This window comes from Neospora caninum, chromosome II, assembly GCF_000208865.1.
Source record: "Neospora caninum Liverpool complete genome, chromosome II".
In the NCBI taxonomy this organism is placed as follows: domain Eukaryota; phylum Apicomplexa; class Conoidasida; order Eucoccidiorida; family Sarcocystidae; genus Neospora; species Neospora caninum.
This window is the reverse complement of record NC_018387.1, coordinates 1,743,055-1,757,143: the sequence shown is the minus strand read 5'-3', so window position 1 is coordinate 1,757,143 and position 14,089 is coordinate 1,743,055. Positions and strand designations below refer to the sequence as shown.

Here is a 14,089-nt window from a genome sequence, read left to right as displayed (position 1 = left end):
TGCAGAGAGGAATTCCTCGTCGGTTTTGGGCTTCATTTCGACGTTCGCTTCGGTGGCTGAAAATCCACGAAGACAGTAGGCAAAGGCGCTTTCGGATCCGCTAGAGACTTCCGCGTGCATGCGTGGTAAGCCTGAAGAAAAACACGACACAGAACACCCCGGGGCGACGGGCGAACTCGTCCACGTCTCCTTGCTTTCCTCTCCAGCGTCCTGGGTCCTCACTGGGCTGATGAAGAAAGCTAAAAGTGTTGGATTTCCACAACCGATGGCATGCAGGTGTTCCACGTCGGTTAGGTTCTAGGCGGAGTCTATATGTACGGTAGGTTTCACTCGTCAAAGGACAGCGTGTGGCTCGGCGTCTCTCTAAACTTGGAGATGCATTCCTTTTCTTCGCAAGTAAAGACGGGGGGTGAAGAGCGAACACTGTGCCCACGGCGGTGTTCCCTGTTCTGTCGTTCTCTCCTTTCCACTTTGTTTGCTTTTTCGTTTCGTTTTCTCGGTTTTCCCACCTCAGACGAAGACCGGCAATGCTGGAGGCCTTTGAGAGTTTCGCCTGCATCGCCTGGCACGTTCGCGCCTTCGACGCACGCGAAGAAAGCGGTTGCCTGGGCCTCACATTCTGGACAGAAAAAAACCCACAAAGACGGAGAAACAAATGAGGGAAACCGATCTATGCACAGAGGCCAGAGAAAAAAAAGGGAATCCGAAGAAACGGTCGCGCTTCACATTCTCAGGAACGAGCTTCCGACAGGCGAGAGGAGACACAGCGAAAAAGGCGTTGGACTGCAATATTCTCCGGCACACCGAGGTTCGACTCCACATCGCTTAGGTTCTAGGCGCGGGATACAGAAAAGGAGAAGATGCGGCGGTTCAGGGCCTTCCAGTTCACCTCGAAAAGTGAACAAGAAAACGAGAATGTTCTGAGAGAAGAAGGGACCAGAGGAACAAGGTGCTGGGCAAAACGACGACGAGAAAAGAGGGAGAAGAGAACAAAAGAGGAAGAGAGGAAAACGGATTCCGAGGAGACACATGAGAGGAAGAAATGAGGGGGGAAATGGGCAGAGAAGGAGCCAGATGAAAAACAGAGTGGAAACACGAACGAGGAAATGAGGAAGAAACAAGGGGGGAAGACGCAAGGAGTGAGAACAGAAAAGGCGAGTAAGGAGAAACGCAGAAAAGAGGAGGGTGACAAAGGGGATCTACCTTTCCGCACGAGAGGGAAAAACGGAGGGAAGACGAAGCTGGAAGAACTCGAGGCAGACGAGTCAAAAGTCGCCATTGCTTTCTCTCTCTTCTTCGGTTCGTCTCCTCTCCCTTTGTTCTCTCTGTCCTCTTGTTGTTCTTCTCTCCCTGTGTTCTCTCTCTCTTCTCTGGTTCTTCTTCTCTCCCTTTGTTCTCTCTCTCTTCTCTGGTTCTTCTTCTCTCCCTTTGTTCTCTCTCTCTTTCTCTCTCTTCCCTCTCTCTCGGGCTCGAGAGCCGCAGTGGAGTCAGGGCGCGCGCGAGAACGAAAATTGTTGTGAAGAATCCGCCGCGGGAAAGCGAAAAAATCGAAACGCGGCGGTGCGTGGCGCGAAGCGGTGAACTACCGGACCGTGTGTCAGAGAGACATGCGGGCACGCAGGCACAGCAAAGCCTGGGGGAGGAAACGCGCACAAAAACCTTGACTCTCGCTGCATACGGAAGCCTGACAAAAGGTGAAGTGTTCGTGTTGAATGAAATCTCGGGGAAGAAAACGCAGCTTTTCTCTTTCTTGAGAATAAGAAGCGCTAAATGCAAACCGTTGTTCGCCTCTGTGCACACTTCTCGACTTGCATGCAGTCACTGCCTGCTGGTTCTGAGAAGCTTGCAGAGGCGAACGTGTGTCACCTTTCTGTTACCAATCTCGACGGGGAAACCAATTCTCAGTTTTCGCATGAACGAGGGAACTGCGTGCTTTTTCGCCAGAAAAGATCCCGGTGTCTTGCGAGCTGTGCTTGAGTGCTTTCTCTTCCTGTTGCGGAGTTTGTGCGGGTTGTCCCTGTCATGCCTTAACGCCCTTTGTCTCGGAGTGTTGCTCCTCTCTCGCATCCTCTCTGTCCTCGTTTTCTTTCGCCACAAAGAGAAGAAAGAGGAGAGGAAGGCAGAGAGGGAGCGCGCCTAAGAGAGGGAAGCGTCTCCGGCTGGTGTCGCTTGCTGTTCAAGACTCCGCGAACGTCTTGCTCGTCTTCTTTGCCTCTCTGCCGCGCGCGGCTTCTTCTCGCCGGATCTTGTGCCTGTCTCCTCTGTCTCCTCTGTTTCTTTTCTTTCGCAGTTTTTTGGTTCTCTGCCAGGATGTTGTGGCTGTCGGTGCTTGTGGCCGTAGCGGCCGTCGTCGCTGCTTGGCGCTTTGTCGTCTCGCCTTACCTGGCGGATTCGCGGCGCGACGAACCCGAGGAAGAAACGCGTGCTGTCTCTCCGACTGCAAAAGAAAAGAAAACCCGGCATCGCCACCACGGCCAGATGCATTCCTTCAATCAGAAGAAAAAACTTGTACGTTTTCTTCTGCGCAAAGACGAAACCGCAGCGAGGCGAGATCGCAATCGACTTGTCCGGTGGCCTCTTCCGTCGCTGCCCAGTCTCCGTTTCCAGGCTCCCTTCTCTCTTCTCCTTTTTCTTCGCTTTTCATTATTCTTTTTCTCTTCTCTGTTTTTTCTCTCTCCCGCGGGGCGTCCTCCCCTGAGGCGCACGAAACATCCTAAACGCGAAACCTACGTGACGTTTTCGTCTCGTCTCTGCACGCTCCTGTCTTGCGTCCAGTTGCCTCCCTTCGCCCCGTCTGGTCCCGTCGCGTCCGCGCCTTGGTGAGAGGAAAGCCAGTGTCTCGGGCGCCTCCCCAGATTTCCCCACTTTGTTCCGCTCTTCTCTGTTTTTCCAGGGCGGCGATCAAGAGGCCCCCGCGGGCGCAAAACACCCGCTGCATGCAGACGTCCTCAAAGGCATTTCCAAGTTCTCCGCAGCTGCCGCTGTCTCCGCAGATGGAAGTGAGGGCGTCACCACCGAACAAACAGACACACTACGAAAGACAAGCGCCCTGTGGCGACGTCTGTGACGTCTCTTCCGCGACCGGTTTCACGTCTCTCTTCCGCAGCTTTCCCTCTCCTCGCCCCCTCTGTGTCTTTTTGTTTTCGCGGGAGGGAACTCACGAGCCGCTCTTGAGACGTCGCCTCCTCTGGGTCGTCCCCCGTCCGTCCTCGTTTTTATGTGCACGCGTTATGTGTGGCTGTCTCGCGCCTCCCTCCTGGCGGTCTCTCCTGGCGCTCTCTTCTCGTCGCTCTTGCCTGTCTCTGCGGCCTTCAACTCTCTCTGCGGTCCGTACACCTGTCCTCTCTTGTCAGTGGTTGCAGCGGTAGCCGGCAGCGACGCGACTCTCCACATGTTTGATCTCTCCGGCGGCGTGGCGCATCACGGCGCGCCTCAGCCTGCGCGACCGCACATCGTCGCGCGCGTACAAGGCGAGGCTCTGAGTGCTGTTGACTTCCTGCCTGTCTCTGGAGGAAAGATCCGAATTGCAGGAGCGCTAGGTAAGCGAGGCGGCAAGCCGCCGCCGAAAGGCTTCGCGTCTCTTGCCTCGTCGATCACACAAGACGGGCGTTACGTATGCGTGGGTGACCGGCCCCACGCGTGTCCGCCGAACAGCTGAGATGCGAAACCTCAGGCAGCAGCGTTTTCTCCGGCGGAAGCACCCAAAGCTGTGCGCGTTTTTTACCGTTTCGGACAGGCAGCCGGTGCGTGTTTGCCCACAGTTTTCGAGTCTCCGTTGCCCAAAACTGCGCCGCGTTGGGCGACAAGAGACCGCTCTCTCGCGGGCGGCGTAGCTGCCGAGAAGACGCCGCCAGTTTCGCGGCCGGGCATGAACTTTCTCTCGCGTGAACGGGGCTCTGGGGAGCCAAGCGCCTCCCGCCTCCGCGTGAAAGGCGAAAGGGTGAGACAGCAAGGCTCTTGGAAACTTCTGGAAGTCTTTCGTGTGTGTGGATCAACAGAAAACTACCGACGGCTGGTGATCTTTGAGCTCCAAAAAACCGACGCTGATAAGAAGAAGACTCTCGTTGAGGTGAGGGTCGTGTTCTCTTGTCGAGACGGCTTCTCCATTCTTGCTCCAAGGGTCGCTCGCGCGCGGCGTCGCTCCGGGGGTCCTTCTGCTGCACGCGTCTTCTCTTCTAGCTGGTTCGGATTTCGGCTTTCCCCTTCCGAATCGCGTGACTCATCGCCTCTCGCCTGCGTTTGCCATTATCTCGGCGCCTTCGCTGCAGCTCTTGTCTTCCCCTTATGTCTTTTCGCACGTCTTTTCCTGTCTCTGTGGTTTTCATGACTTTCCCTGACAGTTTTCGCTCTTCCACGAAGAGCCAGAAACCCGTTTTCTCTCGACCCTCTCTCCTTCCAGGAAGTATCTTGTTCCTCAGCTCCTTTGTGCTCTTCTCTCGTCCGTCTTGAGTCCTTCTGACTGCTCTCGTTTTGGGCCTCTCCTCCCGCCCGTCTTTCATGCTCTGCCCCCCCCCCCCCCCCCCGCCATCTGGAGGTGTTTATCTTCTCTTTTTCGTGCCTCTCTTTCCCCTGACTTCGGGCGCAATCGCCCACTCTCTCTTTGCATGCATTTTCTCCCCTGGCAGCTCCTCTGTTTATGAAACTCTCCTCGCGCAGACGTTCCGCGGCGACACGCCTCTGCAGCGGAATCGCGTGCGGTGGCTTATCGCCTCCAAGGGCGAGTGGATTTGCACAGCCTCGGAGGAAGACGACACGGAGGTACGATGCGCTTCGAGTCAACAGGGGAGCGACGTTTTTTGAAACGAACGGCGCAGAACAGAGCCGGAGCGAGGGCCTTCTGCCGCCGTCGTGCCTGCCAGCGGACGCGTCGTGGCTTTCTCGATCCGGTTGGGCCTTGCGGCGAGAGGCCTTCGAGCCTGGAGAGACAGAAAACGGAAGGCGGGCATTCCCGAGGCGCACGCGAGTCGGGGGAGAAGGCGGGAAACTTCACGGGGTTTCGGACGCACGAAAGGCGCACAAAACGGGAGGCGGAGTTCTTTTGTTCTGTGCAGATCCGAGTGTGGGCACCGACAGGCGAGCTTCTGGCCTCCGTCGATACCAAGCAAGTGCAAACATTCCAGTTCGCATGCAGCCCATCTGATGGACGGTAAGGCGAAGGCATTCATATGAGCGTATTGACAGAAGCACATATGTGCAAATGTATAGTCGATCTTAATAGAGATAGATGTAGGTAAATAGATTTGATTAGTAGGTCGAGAGATATAGAGAGATAGAGAAATACGCGCGTAGGGAGTTTGTGCCTGGTAGAGACTGCACAGGCGTGGATGTACAGCCAGATTGTCCACTGATTAGGTAGGCGAGTGGGTGGCCGAAAGAGACTATTCGAATGTCTCCTTCCTGGACATGTGAAAAGGTAGACAGATGGACATGCACACATCTGTGCCCACGAGAGCGGCTGTGCTGGTCTTGTCCAGGTTCCTGGGTTGCGCGGCGTGGTCAGCGGGAGTCAAGCTGTACGAGATCAAACGCAAAAACGGCCTTTTTGTGAAGGTAGGTGATTCGCTTTCCTCCTGGGTTCCCCAGTTTATCGTGTTCTCCTTCTCCATCTTCTTCTGCGTCTTCTTCTCCATGTTCCGGTCCGTTTCCTTTGATCTGCGGCTTTCTTCTCTTCGTTTTCGTGTTTTCTTCCAGATGGAGAAGGCCATGGATTTGAGGACCTCCAAAGGCACAAAGTGTCTCGCCGTCTCTCCCGACAACACGCGAGCCGTCTCGTTAGACAAAAGCGGCGAGCTGACTCTGTGGAGCATCGACGTTCGCTACTTTGTTTCGGAGGATCCCAAGTCGCTTTTGTCTCTTCCGCACGCTCTGGAGGCGCCCTGTGATGCCGAGACGCTCGAAAACCCGAAGGACGAGGAGAGCGTCGCGGAAGCCTTTCGGACGCAGGTGTCTCAACTGGCGTTTGCCGCGGACGGCAAGATTCTTATTTGTGTCGCGGGCCCCCACTTGAAGTTTCTCGATGTCGAAAACAACTTCAAACCTATCCAGATGATTCGCTACGCCCACCAAAGGCCCGTCGAGACGCTCGTCGTGCCGCCCTGCGGAGGTTTCATTCTCACAGCCGCAGTAAGCCAAACACGAGCGGAAGCGAAACATTAGTCGTTCTTTCCGAAGGTGCGCGTAAGATACGCTCCGCTTTCCAGTTCCAAATCCACTGACTAGAGTGCGCGCATGCAAAAATGTCTCGTGCCGGGCTCTCCCCGATTACAGTGAGAATCCGTTTGAAAGCAGAGACATGCTGAAAACAATGGTGTGGCGCGCCAAGGGCGCCAGAACAGGACGTGGCTGTCTGCAAAAGGTGCCTTTCGGGAAACCACGCCGAATCTTGCGAACTTTTTTCCCTCCCTCCCCGAATGTGGAGCGTGGCGAGTCGAAGCGCCTGGGTTGCTCCGGAGGCGTGGACAGCAGCCCTTCTGCTCAAGGGACACATCCCTTCTCGAGCCATCCAAGCATGTTGCATGCGCTGCGCGCCCTGGCAGGAAAAAGCGAGTTTTGCGCTGTGTGTGCATGCAGCTGGACAGTCGGCCTCAGCTGTGGCTGCTGCCGACGGGTGTCTCGTCGTAGGCGTGGTCTTGTTTCGCCTCCAGCGAGAAGGAATAAAACAGGAACGCTATGTGTCGGGATTTCGTCGTCTTGCGCGGGAGCGGAAAGACTGAGCGTTGCGTCAGTTGTGCTGGCGAGGGGACCGCTGCTCGACGCAAGCGTCTAGACACCAGCTGACACAGAGACCGGTGAAACTTTCTGAACGAAAGCCCACGAGGGAGGACGAAGGTGACTGGGACAGACGAAGGCACAACTGCGCCATGTACCACCGCTTTTTTCTCTTCCTCGCCATCTGTTGTCTCTCGTTGCTCCTCGTTTACTTTTCGACACTTGACACAAAGACAGGGGCTGCCGGAGGATCAAGAGTAAATGGACAGCGAGATGGTACAGACTCAGATCTCGGCATGTTGCAGGTTAACGCTGCTTCGTCAATAGACTCTCTAGTCCTTGAGAACCCGTTGTCCATCACTTTTCTTCGGAAAACTGTACGTGCTTTTCTTCCTTGTGTGGAGGGGTATATGTGTCTGCTCGCGTCTACGCACATGCATGCAGGCGCAAATCCTCCGCGCCCCGCCACCCCCCCCGCCATCCGCCGTTACATGCGTGGCAGTATAAACAGCGCAACCCTAGTACGCAAGGGAGTCTCTGCTTGTAACTATGCCGCTAGCTACCTGCATATACGTGTGCATATGTGCATTCGTGTGCAGCGTTGCGTGTAGACGTGATCGCGTTTACATTGGCATTCGTTTTTTGTTTCAGCGGAAACGCGAAGAGTCTAAAAGACACTTTTGCGCATTTCGCTTCCGCTTTTCCTATGATTTGGACGGCGAGGATGAGGATAATGAGCGCTCCACGCGCGTAGACCCCCCGTGAGCGCTTGTCTTTTTCCGTTCCACAACTTTGTCATTTTTCCGGTTCCGAACTGCACGCGTCGACGCGCTACGTAGGACATGGCTGCTCTGTGTCTTCGTCTTTTGACGCAAGTGTGTGGTTACGCTCTTCATGCGTCCATGGGCGTTTTGTCTTGCGCGCTTTGGTGTGTGTTCTCTTCCCCTTTGTCGCCTCTCGTCGTCGGCGGAAACCGTGAGGGAGAGACGTCAATTTTATATGCGTGACGCGATGCAAACTGGCCAGAAATAGACCGTGTTTCTCTCGCTCAATGTGGCATTTGAAATCCGATCCTTTCCACGTCGAACGCGAAGAGGAAGCGAACGAACCACAGAGAACGACGGGAAATCAAATGCGAAATCAGAACAAACCCAGGAAAAAGGCCGGACCCGAGACGCGCAAAAACGCGCCTGTAGCTGCGCGCATGCCGACGAAAAGCGAGACAGCATCTGGTAGAAGGCAGTCGAAACGAAGTGCCGAGCCTCGCGTTTCCTTTCACTTTCCTCCACTCCATGCATCAGCTAGACAGGTGATGCTTTTATCTCGCAGGCACCTTGAAAGAGATCCTACCAAATCGACAGAATTTCGAGTCGCTTTGTGTGATGAGGCTGACAACGCAGCAGGCACTGACGTCGCTCTTAGCCAGCAACGGCGTTTGTCACTTACGTGTCATTCTGCTCCTCAACGCATCCTGAAACCGAGTGCACAACTCGAAGACGGAAACATTCTGCTGCCACCGACTAGCGTGATTCAACACCGTAAAGTGGCTCCAGGCTCCACCGACAAAGACGCGAGAATTGCTTGGTTTCCGGTTACTTTTTCAGCCCTTCCTCCCACCCAAACTGCCTTCCATAAGGTGTTTCTCTTGCTCCACGAGAGCTTGCAGCTGCTGGAAGAGTTTCCATCTCGCCACAGCATTCTGGGCCTTGCGAGTCTTCGGCAAACGCTGGATCTGAACGCGCGCCGCCGCCACTTGCTCTCGAATCGCTTGGATCCTTTCCTCCTCTCTTTGAGCGCGTTGCAACGGCGATCGACTTCCGCTCTGAGCGCTGGGGCCGTGCGTCAGCATCTCAGACTCACGCGCGTTGATGCCCGCTTCGTGTACACTCCCGCGAATGCCCAGGCGCTTGTCGCCCTCGGCGGCAGCGGAAACGATACTCGCGGAAACCGTACGTGTTGCTCCTAGACTGCCCCGCTTTCGTTTCTGATGAGCTAACTCCATTCTCTCTGCGCGTGTCGTGCCTCGTCGAAGAAGCAGCTGCTGCCGTGAAACTGCCATCGGTGGGACCGTGCGCGTTGCCGGCCTTTCGCCTTCCGAGAAAAAACCGTTCCTCTCTGTGTTCTTGGAATCGATTTCAGAAGGAAACTCTCTCGAACCCTTTCTTGGATAATGGCCTTCCAACTGGGATGTCAGATCTGCCCTAGCCTTCGCACTTGCTGCCGAAGGGACTGGTACCGAAGACTGAGCACAAGACGCCCAATCGTCGGCGCGCGTCCGTAAGCAGTTCCGACTCAAGGGAGGAGTCCATTGTCCTGCGTCTCCCGCAGCAGTGAACTCCGGTTCTTTGTGTTTTTCACGGCCCCATGTGTGCCGGAACAGCACGGGGTTGTGCCTCGCTGGTAACGCCTCAGTGACAGAGCAACAAGCGCTTTCTTCATGAGACCCGCACGCGACGTGCGATGGTCTCCGCGGAGCCTTGGTGGCTTCTCTTCCCTGCAAGCAGCTTCTCATGTGGACAGGAGTCGAAGCGCCTGGCGCTGTTTGTCGCGCCTTTCCAATCTCGCCTTTTCCGGAGACAGCAGCTGCAGCCGTTGCCGCCTGGCGGTGGCTTTCGAGGAGTGCATGCAGATCAAGAGGACGTCTACCCTTTGCTGCTTCGGCCTTTGCTTGGACAGATCTCTCCTCTCGCTCCGGCGCCTGACCACGCCAAGCAGAGCTATCGGTTTTTTTTCTCGGCGATGGCGAGAAACAAAGGCGACGGAGGGGCGTTTTGGGAGGAGAACAAAGGCTATCTTCGCCATCCCGAAGCGCACGCAGGCTGCATGTGGTTGAGGGGAGTGACGCTTTCGTCCCTACCGGCTGCAAAATGCCTGAACCCAGTTCAGGAGTCTGCACGGGAGAGATATTGCGCGTCGGCGGGGCGAACAGAAGGTGTGAAGAGCCGGACGGAACGGATGAAGCGGAAGGCGACGAGGAGGCAGATCGACTGCCGAGAGAGAGCCTGGCGCCGCGACGGTGCGTTTTCCGCTGACACAGCAACTCGTACAACTGTCTGGGACAGTGGAAGAAGCAAAGCAATCACACATGCCCCAACAAAAACAGAGCTGAGAGACAGAAACTCGTATATAAATTTAAATAAATACATATATATATATATATATGCACGCAGTCGTATGGGCTATTTCTGTCTGTGAGGCGACACATGGGCACCAAACGTCATCCAAACCCCTTTTATTCTCTGTTGCTCCTCTCAAGCAAACTAATCGTGTCCGAGCGCTACGCGTCGTCGAGGAGGAAAGCCCGAGACGCCTATGTGGTCCGCGGTTACATTCATGCAAGTGTGCCGAACGCCGGCGCAAGCTGTAAAAACTCGAGGAAAGGCAGGAAAAGAAGATACATAGAAGTGCAGTTACTTTCAGAAAAGTAACGGGAACCCGTTGCCAATAACTGCCTCGCGTTCCTCGGGACGTCCACATGAGAATTGCGTCTCGAATGCCGCTTTCTTCTCTGGATCTATTTCTTGCGGTTATATGGGAAAAACTCAAGATTTTCTCTCAAAGTGAATTGGAGCCGTCAACGTGCGAGGGAAAGGTCGCAACCTGTCTCTGAGAAGATAGCGCTAGGACTATACACTTTGCACCCTGTAGGCGATGACGGAGGCGAACAAATTTCTGAATTCCATGACCACGCATCTCACCTTTTTGCAGTTTCGTCTTCAAACTGGGATTCTGACTCGCTTTCCTTCCCGTCCCGAGGCTCCACACCACGATCCCCGTGCACCTGTTTCGTCGAAAAACCAACCGACCCAAACGAGCCTTTGCTCATGGACAGACAAAGCATTTCTCGCCTGTCGTAAAGGCGAAGCAGATATAGATATACATATACCACTGGCTGATGTAGAGCCCTCGTCGGGCTGTTCTCCAACTTGAAAAGGAGTGCGTCCCTGCATACTTCAGTGGAACGTGGGCGAATGCGGTCAGACAAACGCATGCAGACGTATCTAAAAGTCATAGCCGTACATACAGACATGGTTATGTACACATACATATATACATATACATATATATATATATATACGTGTTTGCACAGGACACGCGGACGGTCTACTGTACAGTATGAAAACAAGCAATGCTGCCATCTCCCTATTCAGGCTGACTGCTGGTGTGTGTTTAAGCGCACCTCCCTAGACTGAGAATGGCTGGAGTCGCTATTTTGCATTCGCAGCACTCCAAGACCTCTTCATAGGACTTTCGTGCATCTATTTCCAGGCGTCTTACACAACGTCCCGAGCTGTGTCGGCTGACGCGCACGCTCAGCGGCGCCGCAGCTTGGGAAAAAACAGGAAAAAATGAACTTTGGTTGTCCTCACCATCTCAGGTAGGCACTGGAGCCTCTGTAGTCCAGTGGGCATTCCCGGATTTTTTTTTGCTTCGGAGGGTCTGTGCGCCCGTACCCCAACCGTGATGTCGCCGCTGTCCTCTCGCCTTATCCCGTCCATTTCTCTTTTCTCCGTCCCCATGGTCTCCCTAGAACGGTCCCGAGGCGGCTGATCGCTTTCGCGTTTTAGCAGTCCCCCTGCGCATGCTTGAGAGAGAAGAGTCGCCGAGGCTGCACTACCGCGTGGCTCTGCGGTGTCTCTACCTGGTCTGTCTTCGGTGTGCGATTTCAGCCAGGGGACAGAAGAGACGCAGTTTCGGTACGTCTGCCACAGACCCGATGCAGCCTTTGAGAGTTTTCCGTCGCTTGCGGCCAACTCATCCGGAGCAAAGACACGCCCTCGTTCTTCCGTGTCAAATTTTGCGGTGGAGGGCGCTGACGCGCTGCCTGAATCGCGAACCTGGGGCAATCGTGCGCCTGCAGCGTGGCCGTCTCGAGGGGACGGTGGAGCCTTGACGCTTGCAGGCCCGTTGGGCTCCAGGCCCTGTCTGGCGGTCGGAGGGACGGGTGGAGACGGCGTTGGGGGCCGGGGTTTCGCCGCTGCAGACGGATGCGAAGGAGGGGTCGGCGCCACGGTCGCAGGTTCGTCTCGTTCATGCTGGCGTCTCGCGGGAAAGCTTTCGCTTGACCGTAGATGACTCCACGGAAGCGAAATGCGCTGGACGAACTGATGCTCTGTGGAGCCGGGGGCGACGAGAGGAGGCAAGGAGGCAGGCGCGTCATGAAGAAAGTAGAAGGAAGACATGGGAAGAGACAATGTGAGGAGGTCGGAGCAATCCTCAGACTGAAATGTCTCCAAGAAACTGAATTCAGAAAGGTCGACTTCTTTCATGGCCTCCAAGACGTCGCCGGCCAAGGCGCGCACTCCCTCCAGTGCACGAGAGAGGCGCCTTCGGATCCGACCGCCCCGAAAGATCCTCTGAGGAGACGCAACGCAGAAGAAGAAAAGCAAAGAACTCATGGATGTGCATGTGACAGGGATCGCCGCACCCCTCAGGGGATGTGCGCCATCCGGGTATTCTGCGAAGCCCCGCCTCCACAGCAGCCGTCAAGCACCAGGAAAGTTCATTCTGTCTCAGAAGAAAAAAAGTTTAATTGCTTCAGCTGTCGCTGCGGTTGTTAGATGCCATTCGCTCGCGCAGGTGTTGGGCATTGAACGCCTTGACCAGCCCGCGCTTAAAGTATAAGAATGTCACATTCTCTGAGCACGTATCGTCTCTTCCATACGGTTGAGCGCTCGCCTTCTCGCCTTCGCGTTCGTTTATCTTTCGTCGATGTTCCCCCAAGTACGGCCCAAACCCCTCGGGATCCTCTTGACCTTCTCGTGTGCCTTTTCTCTGCTGCTTCGTTGTCTCTTCCTGCTCGCGTCCCGCCTGTCAGTTCCCTCTACTTTTCCGTGCCTCTACTGCGTGCTCCGCGGTTATTCCCCTGCGTTTTCCTTCTTCCGCCCTGCTTGGCACTCATGTGTCTCGCGTCTCCCGTCCCATCCTTCTTCTTCCCGGCTGTTCTCACCTGAATCGTCGTCGCTGCTTCCCTTTTTCGTCTTGCCGCCGGCAGTTCGAGTCCGAGCTGTCCCAGCCTTTTTCGAGTTCGTGTCCCTCTCAGAGCAGATTGTATCTTTATCACCTGCGTTCGGAAGTGTCGGTCGAACTCTACCAATGCCTTGGCTCGAGTGTATTCTTGTCTGACATTCCTTCCTCTCCAGACCGCTTGAATGCGTAACGCTGCGCTAGCTGTCGCCTCCTGCACATACTGTCTCCATGCGGAAAGAGCGGTAGCCTGCTGATGTCGGTTGAAACGCGCCTTCCATTCTTGAATCGCCCCCACCAGACAGCGCACCCCGAGGCGTTTTCTTTGTCTCAGTGTCTCGACGGTGCGAAAAAACACGGAGCGCATTCGGCTTTCCTCCACGCGCCGGAGGGCTTCCAAAGCTGCTTTCAATCCCCTCTGTCGCTTTTGTCCCCGCCGGAAGGCCACCCACGCTCTTTGGATTCGTCGGGCTATTGCGTGGCGAGCGGCTTCTGCCTTCAGCTGTTGCCTCTCGGCTTTTCTCTCAGCCTCGCCAGTTTTCTCGGCCGCTAGAAAAAGAGGGAGTTCGAACGTCAGTATTCTCTCAAGATTTTCATGAGCTGCGCTCCTCTCCTCCTCCCTTCTCATCTGCTCTTCCTCTTGTCTAAGCGGTTGGACAGTGAAACGCAACAGGAAAGGCAGGAGAGAACCGTCGAGGCAACAGAGTCGCCTAAAGCTTCGACGAAGCCCTGAGGCAGTCGTCTAAGGCTTCCTACTGGCCATATGAAATGGGTCGCAGGTGTAATATTTTGGGGAAGCAGAGGAATCTTCTTTGTTTTCCTTGCAAGTTGAAGGACTGTTCATCAGAAACCGTGCTCAGCACGCAACAAGGATAGACTGCAGCTGGACGCGAAGACGCGGCAAAGAAGCAAACCAGCAACTTGCCCGCGGATGCTGGACACGTCACGAACAGTTTTGGAGACGCACCTGAACCGATGCCTGACTTGGCTGTTAAAACGAAGAACCAGGAGATCTTCACGAGATAGCTGGCGCTGCTCCTCCCACATCTGCATGCTCTCATTCAGTCTGAGAAAGGAACAAGTCGTGCACTTTCATAGCACGAGCCTCTCTCTCTCCTAGTGGTATCTCAATCTTCGAAATGTGTGAGTGTATACGCGTGAGTGGCGTTTTACTCCTGTACGTGCGTGCGTTTCTCCACAGACACACATATACATACACGTTGGTCCACGGGCATACAACAGCCCTGTTCTTCAAAGTGTTCCGTGGCTACAAGAAAAGAAATCGTGGGTCTCCTGTGCCCACCTACTTTGAAAGATATCCTTTCAACTGCGTCTTGACGCAGGCATGTGTTAAACGTTTTCGGATCAGTGTGCTTGTTTTCCGCCTACTTATCTCTTTCAATTTCGACAGAGC

The 14,089-nt window shown here is 55.0% G+C and overlaps 1 protein-coding gene across 1 annotated transcript; it reads left to right on the top strand.

The window, feature by feature from the left end:
* Positions 1–2,310: 2,310 nt before the first annotated feature.
* On the top strand, positions 2,311–6,621 carry NCLIV_006480 (hypothetical protein; the record flags this gene model as incomplete). The annotated part of the gene is made up of 9 exons (XM_003880158.1): positions 2,311–2,508; positions 2,894–2,999; positions 3,354–3,539; positions 3,999–4,069; positions 4,657–4,758; positions 5,052–5,146; positions 5,475–5,550; positions 5,692–6,123; positions 6,571–6,621. 9 exons carry the CDS (start codon positions 2,311–2,313, stop codon positions 6,619–6,621), a joined length of 1,317 nt encoding a protein of 438 aa, XP_003880207.1.
* Positions 6,622–14,089: the final 7,468 nt, after the last annotated feature.